This window comes from Sus scrofa, chromosome 1, assembly GCF_054392235.1.
Source record: "Sus scrofa isolate SSC_HxYL_T2T_F1_AM1 chromosome 1, Sscrofa_HxYL_maternal_Yorkshire_Landrace_v2.0, whole genome shotgun sequence".
Classification (NCBI taxonomy): Eukaryota; Metazoa; Chordata; class Mammalia; order Artiodactyla; family Suidae; genus Sus; species Sus scrofa.
Genome location: NC_139383.1, coordinates 46,141,438 through 46,164,420, shown reverse-complemented (window position 1 = coordinate 46,164,420; position 22,983 = coordinate 46,141,438). Strand labels below are relative to the sequence as shown.

Sequence of the window (22,983 nt, the reverse complement as noted above, 5' to 3'; positions counted from 1 at the left end):
ATAGAATGAAGCTCCTGGGAACGTGTAAAAGCAATGTTTTGTTAGGGCTTAAGGTTTAAAAGCACAAGCAAAAAACTTTTTTGGCCAATCTGATGGGGCAAGATTAAAAATATTAAAAGTACCGCTAGATAAAAGCAAATGCATGATTGCGTGCTTGGGTATGGAATGGATGCCATAGTGCACCTCGCTATACATACACATATAGGCATACACACACACACACACAGAAAAGAGTAATATTGAAAACAGATATTTTCCCTTTTGTTGTTGTTGTTGTTGTTGTAGAAGAATAACTGCTATAAGGGAGTAGTTTTTGTTTTGAAATGATTATAGAATAAAGAAAAGAATCAAGACATTCTCAGATGAAGAAAACTAAGAATTTATAGTGAGCAGAAGAACTAACGGAAGTTTTATACACAGAAAGGAAATGGCTAAAGAATGAACTGAGTGTGTGTGTATTTGTATTTGTAGCTTTTCAAGTGTGAGCTGAGATTTATAATGGGCTTTTTATATAATAAGATTTTTACCTTTTTTTCACTGTATACATTATGCACATTTTCCTATTTTTTTGTTAATGCTTAATTAGCATGTAGTGGACATTCAAAAGCTTTCTTTTTGTGTATCCAGATATACTGATACTTCTTTCTAAGTTTTCTGTGATTTGAGACATGTTTAAAAAGGACTTATTCAAAGAGTTCTAGTATTTTTCTCAATAGCGATTGCTCCATCAGTACACTTTGAGTTGGGATCCCCCACCAGATGGTCAGCTGTTTCCCAAAAGTCATTGTAGAAAATATTTATCTTATTCAATTGAAAACATATCTTTAAAAAATAAGGAAGATCTCATAAGTAGAAATTTTCATTACACACACAGATTTCATTTTATCTATCATCGGAAATTATTCTGCATTTATATATGTGTATAAAGTTCTATTTTATTCTCGTTAATATCCTATTGTATGGAGACACCATATTTATTTAGTCAGTTACCTGTTAATGGAGATTTAAGACATTTTATTTATTTATTTATTTATTGTCTTTTTTTTTTTTTTTGGTCTTTTTAGGGCATCACCTGCAGCATATGGAGGTTCCCAGGCTAGGGGTCTAAGTGTAGCTGTAGACGCTGGCCTACCCCGCAGCCACAGCAACACGGGATCCAAGCCACATCTGTGACTTAAACCACAGCTCACGGCAACACCAAATCCTTAACCAACTGAGCAAGGCCAGGGATCAAGCCCACAACCTCATGGTTCCTAGTGGGATTCATTTCCACTGTGCTACCGCAGGAACTCCTAAGATATTTTTAGATTATTGCTCTTAAAAATTATGTCTTAGATGCAGAAGTTTGAGTATTTCATAGTAGGAAGTAATCATTCATCTTTTCAAAACTCTCTTCATGCTCATTTTATTTTTTTATTTTTTTGGGTGTCTTTCCTTTTGGCTTCACAGACCATTTCTTTCCCACCATATCTGTGTGTTTATTAGGCATCTTCTACATACTTTTCTGTGTATTCTCTCTGTCTACTCCATTGTTTTCCCTGGTCCATAAATCTTGAATCTTCAAGACAAGGGCAGATTTCTATCACAGATCATGACAAGAGTGAACTTTCTGAATCAGAAGAGAAAAACAGGTGGAGGAAAGGGGAATTACACTTCCTAACCCAGTCTTTCTTGACCACTAACACCAATCCCATATCCTATGCAATCCTATACAGATTCCTTAGCAATGTTTAATCAAAGTGCTCTAAGTTTTAGGATTATTTGCTCAAGTTTGGAACCTCATTTCTCCAAGTTAGAGTCCAATATACTACCAAGATCTTGAATATACAATTTAGATTTCTTTTTGCAATTTTCTTTTGTTTACCTTAAGAATTAGGAGTGATATTAAGTATTGCTTTTTTAATGGGTTTGAAATTGCATTATCTTTAAAAACTGTTGAATTATGTGTCATGGAATTTGACCTTATGTCTAGTTTCAGCCCTGAGGTACTTTTCTTTCTTATGTAGATTCATTTGCACATTTTCAGGCAGTTTCTTAGACAATGGTTTTGTTTTTTCATTTCATTGGCCCTCTTTCCTGGAAGTACTGCCAAACACATTTTCAATAAATAAATACAAATTAATATATTTACTGAAAAAAATCCCAATTTTTATGTCATAATCTCATTTGATATGTTGAAATAATAAAGTTAATAGTACATTTTCTTTACATCAAAACATCATAAGTCAGAGTTCCTATTGTGGCTCGACAGTAACAAACCTGACTAGTATGCATGAGGACACAGTTTCCAGCTCTGGCTTCTCTCAATGGGTTAAGGATCTGGCATTGCTATGAGCTGCCGTGTAGTAGCAGTCATTGCTTGGATCTGGCATTGCTGTGGCTGTGGCTGTGGTGTAGGCTGGCAGCTACAGCTCCGATTCGACTCCTACCCTGGGAACTTCCATAAGCCATGGGTGCAACCCTTAAAAGAACAAATAATAATAATAATAATAATAATAGTAATAATAATAATGTCATATTAAGTCCAGAATCAAACAAAATCTTTTCCCTATTAACTTCTGTAGACCTATATTCAACCATGTAAGTTTGGGAAAGAAAAAAAGAAAGAAGCATATAAAATTATATTGGAAGTAAACCTTAGTGATATTAAGTATTTACCATTTACCCTGTCCTATGTATAGTTCCACAACCAAGGAATCTCTTTGAGAGAAGTCAAAAGATTTGGTGGTACAATGAGCCCTTAAGTGGAATTCAGGCATTTAGTGTCTATGTGATTTTATGCTGTTGTCTCTTATTATAGGACCTTGTTGAATTCACTCCAGTACCCTTGGGCTTGTCATCATCCTTGAATGAAGTAAAATCATTGGACTAGATTCTTGCTTCCCATGTTTGGTCCACAAACTAGCAGCAACAGTATCATCTGGGAATTAGTTAGAAATTGAGAAACACAGGCCCCCTCCCAAAGAGTTTTAATATGCTATTAGGAAGCTATCCAGAGAATTCACATGCAATTTAGGTTTTAGAAACTGTCCACTATGTTGGTAGGTTTTATTCTAGAGCTGCACAGCATTCAAGAAATTCTATGAAACTTAGTAGGTCTTTGCAGTGGATAAGGTAGGGCTCTCATGGGTACCATGTCCTGTTTTCACTCTTCAAAGAGACAGTTCCATGATTACCTGTTTAACGTGTTTTGTTTGGCTAAGATCTTATTCAAGAAAAGTGTTCCAACTTTAAAAACAGCAGAGCTAAAATCAAAACATCATTGGAGGAGAGAAATGCTATGATAAAGAAGATCTCAGATAAAAACTGTCAGAGTGGTAACAGGCACATTTAGTAGTCTGAGCAGTCCACAGTGAATACATCATTGCTCTGATACTCTTACACTTCTGTATATTTCCTGGCTTGGGATCCTGAATGCAGGTTGAATGAACATTGACATCTAGCTCAATTGTCTAGATTGCCATGGTTTGCAGCATTACCTCAGCTTCCTTCTCTTTCTCTAAGCTACCAGCCTTTTGTTTCTTTCCTTTTCTAAATTAAATTAGTAAATTCTTCTTAGGAAGCACTTTATTATATTAAATAGTGGATAGAAAAGTAATATAAATAATGATGAACAAAAGGAAAAGCATCTTTCTTAATTTTTGAATGAGGAAAGATCAAGAACTTTAAATGGTATTTGATTTTTTTCTAAAAAAGAAATTGCTTTTGTATTTCCCATTAAGTTTTCTAATTAATTTAGTAAGAGATTCTTGTAAACCCTAGAGACAGAACTTTTGGCAATCTAAAATACTATCTCTTTCTTCCCATTGGAGATATAATTCAATTAGTTTATGTAATGCTTTCTAATAAATCAGTCTAAATATACCCTGCCATAGGGCTAAGAGGGAAACGTGGTTTCCATGCCATTCCCTGTGGAAGTTTGCATTTACACTCCATAAAAATAACTGCAATACCTGCCCCAAGTCTAAATGCCCTTGGCTATCCTTAAGGAGTTCACATTTTTAGCAAATGTAGGGCTAATATCAGAATGATATTCATTTATAGAATGAATGAATTAGTGATAACTCTATCACTTGGGTACATGTAAAAGATCACCATCTGTGTTCCAAGCATGACTTGAGTTTTTTTTGATTCAAGTGCACAATTTCTTATTTAAAGTGGCACTAATTAAGCTTGCCAGTGATTTTGACAAACCTTTAATTTTCCATTTGATACATGGTATGAATGCAACAGATCCCACATTAGCCTTGTCAGTTTGAGTTTTTATTGTTATATTAACACCTCTCAGAAGTCATTAAATGTTTATAGGCAGGAGTGTCAATTAATGATAGCTGTAGAAAATACCACTTTTCAGGGTGAAATGTTGAAAAAGTCTCATTTTGGATAGGCAGTTGTCCTGGAAGATATAATAACTTGAATTCCCAGAGTGCAAATGAATCCTATTTGTATACATTTACTAAGAAATTATGTGTAAACAACATATTGAGAATACATTTTTAAAAGTTTTGCTAATCTTGTCACAAAGTTCCAGACTTATAGATGAAAATCTTACCAGAGTTACATTACATTGAAAAGTGGTGTCATACCATTTTTATGGCACAATTCTCTGTGCTTTTCAAAATATCAGCATGTATGTAATATCTAAAATGTGAACTTAAGAAATATGTGGTATGATTTGGTAGACAACAGATGTACTGAGGAACTCATTTTCTATTCTAAGTTCCAAATGACTTAAATGGAAGCTGACAAGTTCCTTGGCTTTCAGAATATAAAGGAAAGAAGATGGCATTTACTGAACAGCTATTATGTCCCAAGAATAGGACTAATTGCTTTATATTCATTATTTTACTTAATTATCATAAGAAATTGTATGAGGTGAATGATATTATTGCCATTTTATGCATAAATGGACCTACAATAAATTGAATACCTTTGCAGATTGAATAAAAGTAGAAGTATACAAATATTCTAAAGCTTAAAAAGAAAGAGACATATTATCCAGGTTCCTCTGACTCCACAACACCCCTGTACTTCTAGAATGCTGGACATAAGTCTGGACATAAGTCTGGACACATGCATAAGAAAAGTGGTTAATTAAAAGATTATGATCAAATATACATGCTGGACATAAGTCTGGACACATGCATAAGAAAAGTGGTTAATTAAATTATCATCAAATGTACATTAAGAATCTGGATCAAGGTGGCAATAGTTGAGGCTCTGAATTTCCCTCCTGCCAGAGACACACTGAATGTACATTCAAGCACAGAACAATTATTCCTCTAAGAAACCCAAAAACCAGCTGAGTAATGACTGTGCAGAAGCAACTGAGAAATAAATACATTGAAATGCAGAGGAAAGGCTGAGATCCACTCTCACCATAAACCCCACACCTGGGACAGCACTATACAATAAGGAGAGAATCCCTAACTTCTAGCTCTCCCTGAGAAATGATGGGTTTGGACCCCACACCTAGCATCTCAAAATGTTAACTGTAAAAACATAGAGCTTTTCTATGCATTCAAAGTTAAGTTTTTAGCATCTTAAAATATTTTTTAAAAACCCGCAATAATCAGTCATGTTTCTAACAATAAACTATCAGAAAGAGAAATTAAGAAAACAATCCCATTTACAATAGAAAAAAAAAGAATATTATACTTAGAAATAAGTTTAACCAAGTTGATGATAGTTCTGTACAAAGAAAACTATAAAATATTAATGTAATAAATTGAAGACACAAAAAATGGAAAGATTTTCCTTATTTATGAATTGAAAGAATTGATATCATTAAAATGTTTATACTACTCAAGCAATCTACACATTGTAACCTTTATAAGAACTCCCATTTTCACTGAAATAGAATAAATAATCCTAATATCCATATGGAACCTCAAAAAACCCCAGATAGCCACAGAAATCCTGATAAAGGAGAACAAAGCTGGAAACATCAACTTCCTAATTTCAAACTATATACAAAGCTATATTAACCAAAACAGTATGATATTGGCATAAAAACACATATAGACCAATGGAACAGAATAGAAAGCCAAGAAATAAATCTGCACAAATGTATTTAATTAAGAATATACACTGCAGAAAGGAAATTCTCTTCAGGAGTTCCCATTATGGCTCAGTGGTTAATGAATCTGACTAGGAACCATAAGGATGCAGGTTCGATCCCTGGCCTTGCTCAGTGGGTTAAGGACCTTGTGTTGCTGTGAGCTGTGATGTAGTTCACAGATGTGGCTCGAATCCCACATTGCTGTGGCTATGGCATAGGCCTGTCTGGTGGAGGTGCCAGTTCAATCCCCAGCCCAGCTTAGGGGTTAACACTCCAGCATTATTGTAGCTATGATACAGGTTAAAGCATTGGCCCTGGCCTGGAAACTTCCGCATGCCATGGAGGCACCTGAAGAAAAAAAAAAAAAAAAAAGTGATTACTGACTGTTCTCCAAAGAAGCCATATAAATGACTAACAGGTATATTAAAAGGTGCTCAATGTCACTAATCATCACGGAAATGCAAGTCAAAGCCACAATAAGATATCATTTCATTCCTGTTAAGATGTCTATTATCAAAAAGACAAGAGACAACAAATGCAGAGGATGTACATGCAAAGGATGTAGAGAAAAGGAAGCCCTTATGCACTGCTGGTGAGAATGTAAATTGGTAAATGACTGTGGGAAAACAGTATGGAGATTTTTCAGGAAATTAAAATGAAACTACCATATGATCCAGTAATCAACTTCTGGGTAAATGTTCAAGGGAAATGAAACCATTATGTTGAAGAGAGAGCTGCGCATATGTTCATTGCAGCATTACTCACAGTAGCAAAGATATGAAAACAACCTAAGTGTCCATCAACAGATGACTGGATACAGAAAATGGGATAGCTATATGTACAATGGAATATTATTCAGCCTTAAAAAAGAAGAAACCCCTGCCATTTGTGACAACACTGATAAGCCTGGAGGGCATTATGCTAAGTGAAATAAGCCAGACTGAAAGACAGAACTATATTGTATCACTTATATGTGAATGCTGAAAAAAAAAGTTAAAAGTACAGAAAGAAGTACAGGGAATAGAGTGGTGGTTGCCAGGGCCCCAGAAGTTAGGGGGAAGGGAAAAATAGGGTACAAATTTCAGTTATAAGCTGAGTAAATTCTGGGAATCTAAAATATAACATGGTGACTATAGTTGATAATGCTGTATTGTATTATTAATATTTACTAAAAAAATAGAACTTGTGTTTCACTACCCTGACCCAAACCAAAAAAAGTAAATATGCGATATGATGGACATGTTATCTTGATAAACATATACGCAATGTGTGTACACAATACACTTTTCATGATGTAGATATATATCATCACATTTTACACTTTATATTTCAGAGTTTTATAAAATGTGTTATATTTCAATAAAGCTGAAAACATATACATTAATTAATTCTGGTGAAAAAAAATGAATGGTATAAAAACTCAGATATTTTAGATGTTTTGTCTTTTAGAGGGGTATAAGTCAATTATGAATTGTCTATTCTAAGTATGTGATCAAACCCATTATTAGTCATTATCCAAGACAGCAAAGTTAAACTGGGACTGTCCCAGGCAAATGGGGATGTATGTAGATATCAAGGGTCAGTGAATTCCAGATATGCATATCGTACATAATTTAATAAAGTCTAATAATTTTTTTTCTGAAAAATCAACGAGTTATTTGACAAGTATTTCTGGTGATAAAATTAAAAATCACTTATTATTAGCAATACATATTTCAGTTTTTAGAGTAAGGGAAAATTAGATAAGCTTGCAAATTAGTTTCCTTAAAATGTTCAAATAAGAATATAATTTTAAACAAATTTCTAGACTTAACACTAATAATCAAATTTAATTCTCTCTCTGCTAATTTAGGACTGCACATCCATCCTCTCTACAAATGAAGGCTTCTGCCAGAAGGCAGCCCACAGCTTTCCTTGCATTTGCTCAAGCCAATCCAGTGATACATACTGTGAAGTAAATATCAGCAGTTGTGCTGAGCCTGTGCTGAATACAGTCTTCTGGCTTAATGGAGGGATTTGTGTTGATGGACATGGACACACGTTTTACTGCAGGTCAGTATTCATTTATCCATGAATAACTACATGTCCATTATGAAAGCTTATAAACATCCCACTAGTAAGGCACTCTGAAATGCAGAAACTAAGCTTTTATGTAAGTTTTCATCTTTAAAAATGCAGTCCTAAACTAGAAATCAACAATTCTAAAAAAAGCATTGCTCATATATTTTTCCAAATACCAAGTATTCATATCAACCCAAGTTGGACTCTCAAATGTAATTGTTGCTCATTTTATAACTGTTTCATATATCCTCTTTCCCGAATTGGGTTCTTAATCCTTTTCTTAAAATTACTCCACATGAATGACTTACAAATAGTTCATATTTATAGCATACTTAACCAGAGATTCATCTCTCACTACTGTATTTCCCTTCTAAGATCTTAACAATTATAAAGTTTTTAAGATTTAAATAAATTCACCTGTCGCTGCATTTTTAAACCAATTATTATTTAAGGTATATTTTTTAATTTCTTAAGAGATGAATTTTCATTACCTTTGTTTTTTGTGGTTTTTATCATTTGTTTTTTGTTTTGTTTGTTTTCACCAACAAAATGAGTTTATTAAAGAATAGCAGAGGAATTGCAATTCAGAGCAATTAAGCTATAGCCAACATCACAGGCAAGCTGGGTAAACAAAAAAACGAATATTACTTTATAGAGAAAAAGGGAAAAGTTGGGAGGGGCTAATATGAACAAAGGTCTGTTGGAGGAAAAGAGAGAGTTTGGAGCAGTGATGGCTTCTCATTGGCTGTGTTATGAAGTTTTCCATTGGCTGAGCTTGTTGTTGGGCAAGGAGAAAATCTTCGTTCCTCCTGCTGGAGCATTAAGATTGAGACCTTCTTGCTTAGAAATGTAAAGCTGCAATGGATGGTGTGTGTATGAGTACTCCTACTTCAAAAATTTCTGAATTGATTTTAAATGATGTTTCTCTTTATTAATTTTTATGCTGATTTTAAACTAAACATGTCTAAGTCTGTTGTTTATGATTAGCAATATACATAATATGTTGGTCTTTTGTGAATTTAGCCATTATCTGTTTAATTTAAAAAATATTAATGAACCCAGATATTTTAAAAAAGAAAAAACTCACTTTACCTTTTTTTCTCTGTGTCGGTTTGATTTGGAAAAAGATGATGTTAAGTTAATATTTCTGAGCAACCATTTCTGTTAAAATATCATAAATTACTGAACGGTTAGTTGACCATGCGTATTATTTAATAGTAAATTTTATCTGTTATTTATATATCTTATCAGTTGCTTATCTTTAAATTATTAATATAATCTGCCTTGTATTCAATACTGCCACTACCATACATTTTGCTCAGTATCTATGACACATTCTTGACCTTTTATTTATTTTAATCCCTGCAAAATCATTTTATTTGAGTCATAGATACAGATTTCACATAATCCCAAGATTATTATATTTTCATTTAACATATACATACAGTATTTATTATGATGATGCAAGTTTTATTTATTACATATTGCCTAATATGCCATTTTCATTTGTTCTATGTGAGTGTATATGTGTTTATGTTTTAAATTATATTTTGTATTTTTGAGCATAGATTTTGCTTATTTTTCTCTGGCAGTATGTAAACATATTTTTTAATATCAGTGCTAATTACATATAATGAAATTATAAAAATGATCATTTGGCCATAGCAAGCACCCTCCAGATTATAACCTAATTAGGAGTTGAATTAAGTCGGCAACAGAATGTTGAGCATTTATTCTCAATTGATATAATGCTTTAAACCAGAGTTCCATTCATGGAAATATTTTTAAATCAAAAAATTAGAAATAAGTGTACCTAAATCTAAAATGTATGTTTTCACAACATGAATAGTATTTGTTAAATCAAGTACTATAAAAGCTGCTCTATCAATGTTCCTTTTGGGGGATGTTATCCATCAACTAGTTAGTCTGACCTTAAGATGTGAACTCAATGGAATTCAGAATGAAGACACTGCTTCTTCTAGGCATCTCTAAGGGACAAGGGTAGGCATTCATTATTGCTACAAGGTTATTCAAAAACATTTGAATATCCATGTGTATTCAAAATTTTCATTGCTAATTCAAGGTGCCCAAAAGCCCGGAAAATCTGTGAATGGTGAACGCTTGAGGGCAGTGCAGATTCTAGGGGACTTGCACAGTGACTGGGAGGATCCAACACAGTTGGTGCCAAAATAGCACAGTCCCCAGACAATTTATTACAAAGGAAACTCATATTATGGGAGGGAGACCTTTGCAAGTTAAGTCATCAGATTTCTACTTGCCTAAGGATAAACCTGTGATATATTTATTTAAAACATGATAAAAAAAATTTTTTAATATAAAAATATATCAAACTTATTGTTTAAATCTCTATTTTGCATTCTTCAAATTTAATTTTTAAACTCTTATTCTTAAAAATGTGATGAAATATTTAGTTATTGTCTTCTTTATGCTTATTTTCCTGAACACATACAAATCAATGTTAATGTCTTGGTTCTTATTGCTGGTATATTTGTTAGTCAGCTTTCAAAATTTGGTTTGATTTTAATTGGGGAAATAATTATCCAAACCTATAAATTTCCATCTTAAGAATATTTATCCTGAAGCTTTATTTTCATAAAACTTCCTTATTAAAAGATTTCAGCTCTCAATATTCTGTAGAATATTCTGTATTATTGGCTCCCTAGTGATTTCAGGAGAATTAATTTTTTTTCAGTCAAAATCTCAAGTTGTAATCACATTTAAAAAAAAAAAAAACATAAAATATATTACCTGGAATGATTGCCTGGAAAATTTGACGCTTCCAACCTAAAATATTTTGTTGTGTTTTTGGCTTTACATATGGATTAGAACTTGGTGAAGTTCACATTTCTTAGATCTTACGTTGAGTGAGGAATTTACAGTAGATGCTATTATCTTGCTTTCTTCTCCATCATTGCAGAAAAGACAGCAGAGAATGGCCTACTCTCATGAACATTATGTTTTATGAACACAGTTGATTCACTTCCCTTAGTGAAAGCTGACACAGTTTTTAATTTCTTTAATTCAAAAAGGTGTATAAAATATTTATCCCAATGACTGTTATGTTGAGAACTTATAATTTAATTCCTTTCCCTTTCATCTTTGAAGTAGAAGCATTTAATTGGAATATGTGATGTTACATATTTCTTATTTATTTCTTCATGTCTGAAAGTTTTCTCATATTATTCTTCTGTTATTCTTTTGTGCATTCGTACTGGTTCAATAATTCTTCATTTTTCTTCAGATACTAATACTGCTTACATATTGTATATCACTAATTTAAACTGATTTTCATGCATATCATTCTTTTTCTTTTTGTCTTTTTAAAAAGATCCTTTTCTTTTTTTTCTTTTTTGTCTTTTTGTTGTTGCTATTTCTTGGGCCGCTCCCGGGGCATATGGAGGTTCCCAGGCTAGGGGTTGAATCGGAGCTGTAGCCACCGGCCTACGCCAGAGCCACAGCAACGCGGGATCCGAGCCGCGTCTGCAACCTACACCACAGCACGCCGGATCGTTAACCCACTGAGCAAGGGCAGGGACCAAACCCGCAACCTCATGGTTCCTAGTCAGATTCGTTAACCACTGCGCCACGATGGGAACTCCAAAAAGATCCTTTTCAATTCTCTATTTACCTCTCAACCTTTTGTTTTATGAATTTTTTTCTTATAACAAAATTATTTTCTTCTAATTTTCAATGCATGTGAACTCTTAAATAGGCATTTTATTCCATTGTAAATGGAATGCCCACTAAACAAAGAATATTGTTATTTTCAATAAATTGTTACATAATTTTTTAAGTTGACTCAGTCTCGGTTTGCAGCATGTTTATGCCAGCTTTATTGCTCATTGCTGCTGTTATCCAGATATCTTTGAATTCCAAATCTACTGGCCAAACTCTTTACTGAATTATTCCTGTGTCTACCAGACAGTTGTGAGAAGCCTGACCAGTTAAAGGACAGGAACGGAAGCATTAATACAGAGACATACCTGAGATAGCCTATTCCATTACACATGTAGACCTAGGTGAAAAATCTACGAGTGTATGGATTCATTTAAATGTCTCTACCATTCAGATTTAAATTATAGGGCTTCTGTAGGTCTGAGAAGTGTCAGATTTGTAGTTTGTTCATTACTGATTTTTCTCATGAAGACATTTGATTATTTTAGATAATTTTAACAATGATGTATAATGAGTAGCTATTATCAACTCTTCCTTCTTTCTAACATAGTTACATTTTGAAAGGCATAGAGAATCTTTCAATGGAAAAAAAAGTGAAAAAGGAGAAAAAAAGAATTACTTAAGCCTGACTGTTTAGAATGTGATCCTTGAAGATGGTAACCGAATAAGCCAGTGTTTATAGCCTGGTTTTCTCATTATGTGGTAAATACATAGGTGATGTTGCTTTGAATACTTATATAAATATGTTAACCATTTCAAACAAAATAAGTTAATATTTTTAGATAAACAGTTACTGGCTGTTAGGTGCATAGTAACATAAAATGTTCAAGTAATTCTATAACCATACTGTGGATCTTTTCTGGAGAAGTGAAACAGCATTTCAAACACCTAAATTTATTTTTACGAATATATATGTTGGGCAGTTCAAACTCTGAAGTGAGTAAACTTATATTTCCCAATGAAGAAATATAAAATTAACAATAGAATGTTTAAAATACAAGAAAAAAATTGACAGCTTATGGGATTTTTCAAAATCTTTGCCATTCACACACTCCATTTGTTATTTAAAATAAATGAAAATATCTTTTTGTTCAGAAAATATAGTATCTTATGGTTACACTTCTGTTTTTAAATTTACATAGGCACTCCTGTTGTGGCTCAGCAGTAATAAACCTGACTAGTACCCATGAGGACTCAGGTTCAATCCCTGGCCTTGCTCAGTGGGTTAAGAATCCAATGTTGCCATGAGCTGTGGTGTAGGCCAGAGGCTACAGCTCCAATTTGACCCCTAGCCTGGGAGCTTCCATACGCTGCAGGTGCAGCCTGGAAAAAAAAAAAAAAAAGAGAGAGAGAGAGACAAAAAAAATATCCTATATGTTTCCTATTGACTCATGGAAATTTAGGACTGAAGATTATAGAAATTACCTCTAGTAATCTACTGATTTCATATATGAAGACGCAAACTCCTGAGGTGGTTTATACTATGTCTACTGCCTACAAAGTCATGATCCCTGGGAAAAATACTAGACTCCATTGCATTGCTCTTTCATTTTTATTAATTTTTAATTCAAAATACAAAATATAAAACATAAGGTTAAAAAATGGGAAAAAAAAAGAAACATATATAGCTAGCAGACTATTCTCTAGATACAGTTAGACATCTGTTTTGTACTTTATATCCTGGTGCAAAGTTTAAAGACATTAATGACTTTGTTCAGTTTAATAATAGCTGCTTTCAGAAGTCAATAAGTATTATTAACCATGTGTAACAGTTTAATAGCATTTTAATGTGTTCAAGTTTTATTAAACCATAAAAACTATGTTGAAATTATACTAAAATCCAAATTAGAATCGCACAGCAGAGGACTATAGAAATAACTAAAAACATTATATGTAACTTTTTTCTCTGGCACCATGTAGATTATAAAGAATATATCAAATAATTTATAAAAGAAAGCACTGAGACACAAAGATATTTGGCTTTGTTTTTAATATGTGAAATCCTTCTGCAGGCAGTTTTTCCCTCGGAGTTCTCTGCTTCTGGTTTTACAGACCCCTTTCCATCGCCTAGGACTTCCTGCCCTCCAACTGCAAATATCCCTTCACTCTGATTATGTTTTCAAAAATATCAGATGGACCATATACATTCTAAATTAACTTTTTTTTTTAACTCTCTCAATCCAAAAAAAAAAAAAAAAAAAGCCTTTGACCAGGAGTCAAAAACTTAATTATAGGAAGAATCCATTTATGAGAAAAATAAATTGCATTATTTTGACTTAGTATTGCAAGGGATAAAATAATAAGAAAACCCACATTCTGTAATAGGCCTACTGTATGAACAGGATGTTTGCTATTTTAGAACATGGCTTCGGAATATGAAGAGACTCAAATTTAAAAATTTGATTGTTTTGATTGTTATACCTTGTGTTTTAATAATTACAATATAATTTTTAATTCTGTATTTTATTCATCAAATCAGTAGGCCTTTTGGTATATTAAAATGTGGGATATATTTCCTTAACATTTATTTCAATTTTATTTTATAATAATGAAAACTCCTCTTGATCACTGTATGATCTATCTCAGCCGTTATAATGATCACTAAATATTTTCAAGACTCATTCTTTAAGACAATTGCTAGAATTTTCAATGAAGAAAATAATATTTTAAAAAATTTCTGAATTGCCAATAGAGAAATCTCCTTTTTTTATTGTTTTTTGTTTCGAAGGGATCTCATTGCCTGGGAACAGCCCTATACATCCTGTGTGTGCCCAGAGGGTTTGTTGAGAGAGCTGAATCTGATGTGAGCAAGGGTCACATCCTTCTCCAGGGTGTACTGGAAGCTATCACCTAGATAGGGGGCGGGCCTGGAGATGGAGGGGCTAGATCCAGAGACAGGGATGAGCTGGGGTTTCTCCTCTATTGGGTGGCCTTCACTGCCCAGGAGTTGAGTCATGTCTGAAGAAACTGGAACAGAAGCCCACAGATTTATGTCTGAGCAGGCTCTGTTCCCTTTAAGTGTATGCTCCACCTCCTTCCACCACAACCAGCACCCTAACCCTGAGAGGGGAGCAGAGATGGAGCAAGAGGGTCTGGTGTGTATATTCAGCAAGTGTCAGAGCTCAAGGTGGGGCCAGCCATCTGGCCACCATGAGATATCCAGCCGCCTCTGAAGCTCCGTCTGTGCAATGGCCAATAATGTTGCCCTCGTCCTGCTCATGCTTAGGATTTGAGCCCCACAGCATTTCATAGGTGAGATTTTTCATGCTGTCCACAGTCCGGTGTGTAACTGTGACTGGAGGCAAATGGTGCTGGGTGCTGGAGCATTTGCTTGGTTCAGGTTGGGTTGTTCAGGATGGTCACTGCAAAAGAGAGAGCCAGTCCACCCAGTGCACTCTGCTTCAGAGAAAGCAAAGCATTTGTGCTCCTCCTGAGCAGAGCCCAGACATCTCACAGCCCTCCTATAATTCCAGTGGCCCTACAACCATCCAAGGGGGCTTTTCTTACCCACTCAGACTCCAGGGCTGGTGCCGAAACCAATCACTTTCCAGGGAGGGTCTCTACCTGTGTATCTCCCTTTCCTCTGAGTCTCCTTCGAGAGGCACAGATCCCAACCTGGTTGCTTCTCTTGCCTTACTACCCAATTCGTGTGCATCTTTTTGCAGGCCTGGTTCTACAGGAGTCTTTCTCCAGTTAGTTTTCAATAAGAATCATTCCAGATGTAGAAGTATTTTTGATGTGTTTGTGGAAGGTGAGTTTAGCATCCTTTTATGCCACCATCTTGATTTGAGTCAAACTAATTCTTATAAAAGTTAATCTTTAGTAATACCGTGCAAGTTATTCCATGTAGAATGACTTTTCTAGGGGAAGAATTTAAAATATTTTAATTGATACATATCAAATGGCTGTCTCAATGTAAAACACGCCATCTTCCAGCATTTAGAGAGAATCTGCTTTATCTGATAAGAATAAGACAAAGAATTCCTCTAAAAGCCCATAATGCATCATGATTTATGTAACTTAAAATAAGTCAGTGAATCTCTCTGAAGCTTAGCTTCTTCATTTATGAAATAGTTAAAAAAAAATACCAGCCTAATAAGACTAAGACAAGGACATCATGAGATAAAGATAATTTACATGGAAAACCTCTGTTCAACAACTAGTTGAGAGAAGTAAGTTAAGCTTCTTTCTACTCCTTCCAATTCATGCAACTCTCTTTCCCGGTGTGTGTTGTAAAATAATTAGAAAATTTTTAGTTACAAAATAAGGAATAAAAATACTGTATCGCATCATCTCATGTAGATATTCATTTCAATCTTTGATGGAATTCTTGACTATGTCTATTAATCTTTGCATTTTAAACAAAAATAAGTTTATATATCTATAATGAGGAATTGAAACAAAAGAATAACTGTGGCTAAGTTGTTATAGAATATTCAATTAATCTACAAAGAAAGAAATTCATAATCAGTTTTAACCCAGATATGCAGCCATTTCAGCAGCTCTTTCTTTTTAAAGTTTGATACATACAAAAAATATCAAAATATGTGGAAGTCCCTTATGCTTGAGACATTTCACTTCTTTCATGACTGGAGAAGAATATGTCTTGAATGAAAAATGTATGTTTTAGTGCATATAATGTAGAAATCCTTCTTAGAATGATGTTTTTGAGTTATCAGCAGAGTGAATAATTGTTTAACACTTCTTTTTCTTCAGAAGTATATTTTAAAAATGTTATTTGTAATGCTTATTTTCCTATATAAAATATAACTGTATGGAAATATGCAACTGTTCAATCCCTTCTACTAATCATGAGTCCTAAAAACATTGTATCATTATGTTTTTTTTAATTTTTATTAAATTTTTGTCTTTTTGCCTTTTCTAGGGCTGCTCCCGCGGCATATGAGGTTCCAAGGTTAGGGGTCTAATCAGAGCTCTAGCCGCCGGCCTACCGCCACAGCCACAGCAATGCCAAATCTGAGCCACATCTGCAACCTACACCACAGCTCATGGCAACGTGGGATCCTTAACCCACTGAGCAAGGCCAGGTATCGATCCTGCAACCTCATGGTTCCTAGTCGGATTCATTAACCACTGAGCCACAACAGGAGCTCCTATTGTTATATATTTTAATGTTTACTGAAAGTAATGCCTTTCTAAAAGTAAAGATGGATTTCCCAGAGCTTTGAAGTTTTAACAATTGAGGTAGATTTTTTAGTTTACTCATATGATAGGAAATAAAAGAAATAGTGGTTTTTAACAGTGCTGAGTAATTTACTGTGCTTGCCATGCTCTGTAAGAGCAGACTAATCTGACACAGTTGTTGAAACTGTATTCTAAATTTAGATTATTTTCTTTATTGTTTTTAAAAATATAACCCATTTTTGCAGCTGGGTTTTCAAATTTTAACGATACTGAATTGATAAATTATGTTGAACCAAAAGGGAAGAAAAAATTCTATCAACATTAATTTTATTACTTAGGTGAAAAAGATAAGGGAACTTTTAAGGTTCCTATGTTCTAATCCAATTACTTAGGATTATATTTTTCTAAAATAGATACACATTTTTTAACCTAATTTTATTACAGCACTAAATCAAAAAATTAAACATTGGCCAGGAATCTAAAAGATTAAACAAGAGGGAAAGGTTAAACTTTAAATAAAATGCTTGCTCTGAAAAAAATACAAATAAACTATCCATTTATACTTTATAGTATGCTTACATAGATATTTGAGTAGTAAAATAATATTAAAGCCGGAAATGGTTCCTTTTTGGCTCTTATCATGTTTTGGTTTGCTACATTGTTTTTTTAAGAGTTTTTGGAAAGTTCCATCTCTTTCACAGTCAAAGTCAGTGTCAGAATTTGCTCTCTGCCTACCTGATTGGATAGAATTAAACTTTAATGCCACACTCGGCAATCCAGGTACTTTTCCACCAAAGACATTTGGCAGTAAGGAGAGGGAAAAAAATGCTCATACACTTATTGTCAGTGGAATTACTGCATCTCCACAGGTCAGGGCGTCAGCACCTTATAACCGACTTTAGTTCTTTAGCAGTACCTTTTGTAGATCAATTTATAGAGCTAAAAACTCTTCTTGCCTTCCAGTTTTAAAAGCATGATTTTGATTTTTCCTTAGCCATAAGATTTTTTCCAAGCTTCTTCCAAATAATTTGACTGCCAGAAATATAAACCTGAAAATGAATTTTTTTAAGATGATTTTAAAAGTAGTTTAAACTGAAATATCAGTGTGTTTGCATAGGAGACTGTGTGTGTATATGTGTAAGACAGAATGAAAATGAGAATTATTAATATCTTCCAATTCTTTAGAAATAGAAAGTTATTCACTTTGTTTATATATATGTGTATATATAGAGAGATCAGATATATTCTGAATAGAACTGATATGTACTGCATCATATATGACCTACTTATTCTACCTAAATATCTTTTTTAAATTAATTAGCTTGTCTGTTTATACAACAAACATTTGTTAGGTGTTTGTGACCTGGCATATAGCAAAGGCATAGAAATGAAGTAGGTACATATCTTAAATAAATTTGCAGTTTATTAAGGAAATCTATACACAAATAGATGAAAAAAATTTCATATTTTATGGCAAGGTAAGAAAAATTTAAACATGAAATTGTTCTTTGGCCATTTGGTCCTCTTCCCTCCCCTTTAGAGTGTGTGGTGCGTCTGTGTTAACCAGCCTCCTTAGGAAATAACATTCTTTCTTAATCTCATAAGTGGTCACAATTCCTTAGGAGATAACCTTCCTTTTTGATCTTGTAAGGGCCCATGATGACCTGAAACCCACTACTCACTTTTTAGTGAAAACCTGAATTGTGTAAAACGGTTAGTAATGCATCATTTAATGTAGAGTCCTCTGTCTCAAAAACCTTATACAACTGCTTTGACCTCTAACAGGCAGAACAGTCCTCAAAGTTTTCTGAGAGGTGGTTCCTGAGTTATAATCTTCACTTTGGCTGTTATATAATCTTCCATTTCTTTCTTAAGTGGACTGATTGATTTTTTTCATCAACAGAATGTAACACAGTGTGTAGGGACTACATGCTACAAATACGTAAAACTTCAATAGAAGAATAAGGTAGAATCTAACCTACTCTGTTTTGAGGAGTCTAATGAGGTTTTAAAAGGAGTTGTCTTTTGACTTCAGTCTTAAAAGATAAACTCGTGACTCTGATATATTTGATAACAAACACAAAAGAAAAAGAATTAAAGCAAGGGTAGGTGAAACTAAGGAACCAGTCAGTCCTTCAAGAGACTTGTGAAAGATGCTTATTGGACTTGGTATTTAATCTTGTAAATAATGAGAGCAGATCCTTTAAGGGCTTGTAAGAAGGAGAGTTAAATAGCCATATTTGCATTTTAAAAATAACTTTGGGGAGCAGTTTCTTTGATTAAGGAGTTAAAGTACCAAATACCAACCACAATGACCTAGATGGGGAAGTGGGAGGGTGAGTCCAACAGAGACAGTGAAAAGAGAAAATATGTGTTAGGGTTGAGATTCAGGAGGTAAAAATCACAAATTTTAATATCAATTGGATGTCAGAGTAGAATGAAGACTCAAGGATGGCTCTACTCTTTTCAGGTTCCAATGATTATGGCTTCAAAACTAAAAAATATCCTGACTGATCATTATCTCCAATCTAAGTAGGAACAGATTCTAGGTCTCCTGCCTTTATTTAACCCTATGACTCTGCCAGAATGAGTTGTTAGCCTAAAGCCTTTCAATTTAATGATGCTAAATGCCAGCCAGAGTGAATCTCACAATCAGTCCTGGTGACCTAGGGACATAATAAGTATTAGAATTAGGATACATAGAATTATACCAATAAGGCGTTTTCTCTCACATATACTTTCTTCTTATTCCTAATTAGAATGATATAATAACTCTTTAAGAAATAAAATAAAAATTCTTAACACAAAAGAATTAGAGAGGACTTTTGATCTGTAAATATTTATTTTTATTCTTTTAATATATAATGATTTTTTTTCCATTATAGCCGATTTACAGAGTTCTGTCAATTTTTTACTGTATGGCATGACGACCCAGTTATACATACATTTATGCACTCTATTTTCTCACATTATCATGCTCCATCATAAGTGACTAGATACAGTTCCCAGTGCTACACAGAAGGCTCTCATTGTTTATCCATTCCAAAGGCAATAGTCTGCATCTGTTAACCCCAAGCACCCCATCCATCCCACTCCCTCTCCCTTGGCAACCACAGATCTATTCTCCAAGTCCATGATTTTCTTTTCTGTGGAAAGTTAATTTGCGCAGTATATTAGATTCCAGGTATAAGTGGTAAATAGTTTATTTTTAAATATTCTCTTTGGTATGTCAAAATCTTTTCATATCCCTATGGACTAAAACAACTCATCATGCTATTAATTATTTTTTAACATTTCTGTGAACAAGAAAATGAGGATCTTTACAAATCCTTAAGGATTTCTGAATTCATAATTCAAAAATCATAAAATTTATAAGTAACTGATGAGTAATTACAAGACTTTTGTAATACTTCAAATTAAATACTTACTGTGTGTCACCATGCAGGCATATGTAATGTGGCAAGATTTCTCTTTGAGTCCTTTAAGGAAATTAAAAGAAGTGATCTACTTTTTGATTTTGGATTTCCTAATGCTTATTACATGTTATATGATATTAATAGAATTATAAAGAATATAAAGAATGAAAGAATATTCTTAGTGATATGCCTGCATACCACTGGTTTATTCATAATAAATATACAATGTATAAGATATTAAATCCATCCTTTGCTTAGTCTCTCTTTGAGTGTCTAATAATTGGAATAAGCAGATGTTTTATGGATATGGGAAAACTCTCCTTTTTTTTTTTTTTGAGTGCCATCTGGCTTGTTGGCAACACGAACAAACAGTTTGCATCTGTGAGTTTAGAGATCTCATGGGACAATTGTTTGTTTAAGTTTTATAGGGAGGATTAAGAAATGCAAGTACTTACATCCCGACACTTTACTTTAAACTTGTTTGAAATATCTTTTCAGAATTATTAATAGAAAGTAAATACATATTTTATGACTTGTATGATTCACATTTAATTTTATGAACATTAGCATATGTTCAGAAAAAATGTAAATAACTATATCTCCTATAATTGGTCAACTAGGTGAGGTGTTAATATATAAAGGGTTAAATACAATATTTAACATGCTTTATTATTGGAAGTATAGTATTAGCATGCTTTGGTAAAACAGCAATACCTATAGATGTCACTGATAATTATATTTTTCTTTTTCTTTCCCAGTCAGGATTTCTTGAAAAATTATCCATTCAATTCCAAACCTATAAGACCATGCAAATATATTTAGATAAACTACGGAGGCACAAAATTGTCCTTGAACATTAAGATCTTTGAACTTGGAGTCATTTATACAGATCGATTTTTTTGGTCAATTCTGGCTGTAAACTTCCATGCCCCATTCCTTAATGTAACTAATCCTACTACACCGAACTCTTAAAGATTGAAGCTACTCTTACTATCATGTTTCTTTTGATTTCTTTTCTTGCATCTGATCTTAGGACTTCTTTTAATCAATTATTTGCTTCCAGACCCTGCACGGCACATATCACAGCCTTTGGTATTTGGATGGTACCATTAGCTGATATTGACTGACCTAATTAGGATTTGCTGGGCAGAAACTTAAGTCCATGAGATTTATCTCCTTGTTTGAAATTCTACAATGCCTTGGAGAAGCAGTTATATTTGTGACTATAGCGGAGTGGGTTGACAATGGAAGAGTAAATAGTATGAATTTTCCTTCCCCATGTACTCTAGTGCAAGAAATACTTACTACTTCACTCTCTAAATCAAAAGAAATGAACACCAAGCCCCAAATCACAAGGATGGTATAAGACTGAATTTCATTGATGTTTTGGCATGTCCCGCATAACATTCGGTCAAACAAAAATACTGTGAGACTAAATTGTATCAAGGATACGCAGATAAAGGTCTCTTCTTTTTAGTACAAATGCTCAAAGTCAAGTCTACATCATTAATTTGAGAAGAGGTAATTCTGCTCTTTCTGGCTCAACTGGACTCTGCAGAATTTGGCCAGACCTGGAGCTTGGATTCCTCAGAATATAACCTCTGAGTGGATCAGGCTATTTGCCTGCAAGGATCTGCCATTTCTCCAGGGAACTTGGAGGAGGAGGTGGGAGTGGGTTCCTGGTGTTTTCAGAAGCTGAGACTCAATTTTGTATCAGACAACTTGGGGAAATCTCTTTTTTTTTGGGGGGGGGCGCTTTTCTGGAAGTTCCCAGGCCAGGGATTGAATCTACACCACAGCAGTGACCCAAGCTACTGCAGTGACAACATCGGATTCTTAACCCACTGCACCACAAAGGAACTCCCTTAACCTCTTTTTAAGTGGCTGATTGTCTTATCAAATCTCTAACCTCTGTCTCTAACTCCTGCCGGCCTATCTCACATCATCTCTTCTTAATGGGGTTTTAGAAACACACTGCTAGTCTCTCCTTCCGGAGAGTAATGGTGGGCAAGCAACTAATCATATAGCTCTTTCCTCACTATTTATTCCATAATCCCCTTCATCAGTAAACCTATGTGTCCTTAATGAATGTTCCATCCCAGTACCCTTATATAAATTTGAAGCATTACATGGATTCCTAGGATAATTGCTTCCACATAAAAAGCACAATATTCCATTATGGGGCAAAATATTAGTAACTGATTATGTGACTCAGATACAGAATTGATTTTCAGAAGCATATTTTCGTCTCCTTTATTTCAGTACTGAAATACCATCCAGATGTGTGCTTATTGGCTTTTTGTTTCATTTTGTTTACTATGTAAGCATTTGAAAAAAATCAACCTCAGTTTCAGCAGAGACTAGTGCTGTGCTCTAAACCAATGGCTATTTCTGCCTCATTCCTATGTGCCACTCCTGCACTTCAGACAGTGCTCTTACGTGAAATAATTCAGTTCATTTCTGCAGATTGCTGTCATTCTATAATTCAATACCCTGACTGAAGTCCTTTAGTAACCCTGGAGGAAGTGCCCACATACAGCAGATCTAAGTGTGTGCCTGTTTGTCAGAAGTGCCACAGCCTTTGTTTTTCTCTGAATTAAATCA

General features: G+C 34.0%; 1 protein-coding gene across 1 annotated transcript in view; it reads left to right on the top strand.

Annotated features, from left to right (window-relative positions):
* EYS (EGF-like photoreceptor maintenance factor) overlaps positions 1 to 22,983 on the top strand; it is a 1,392,725-nt gene that overhangs the window by 536,676 nt on the left and 833,066 nt on the right. Inside the window, exon 20 of the mRNA XM_084958241.1 lies at positions 7,914 to 8,113. Coding sequence (XP_084814367.1) covers positions 7,914 to 8,113 — 200 coding nt within the window. The remainder of the gene's footprint in view (positions 1 to 7,913; positions 8,114 to 22,983) is intronic.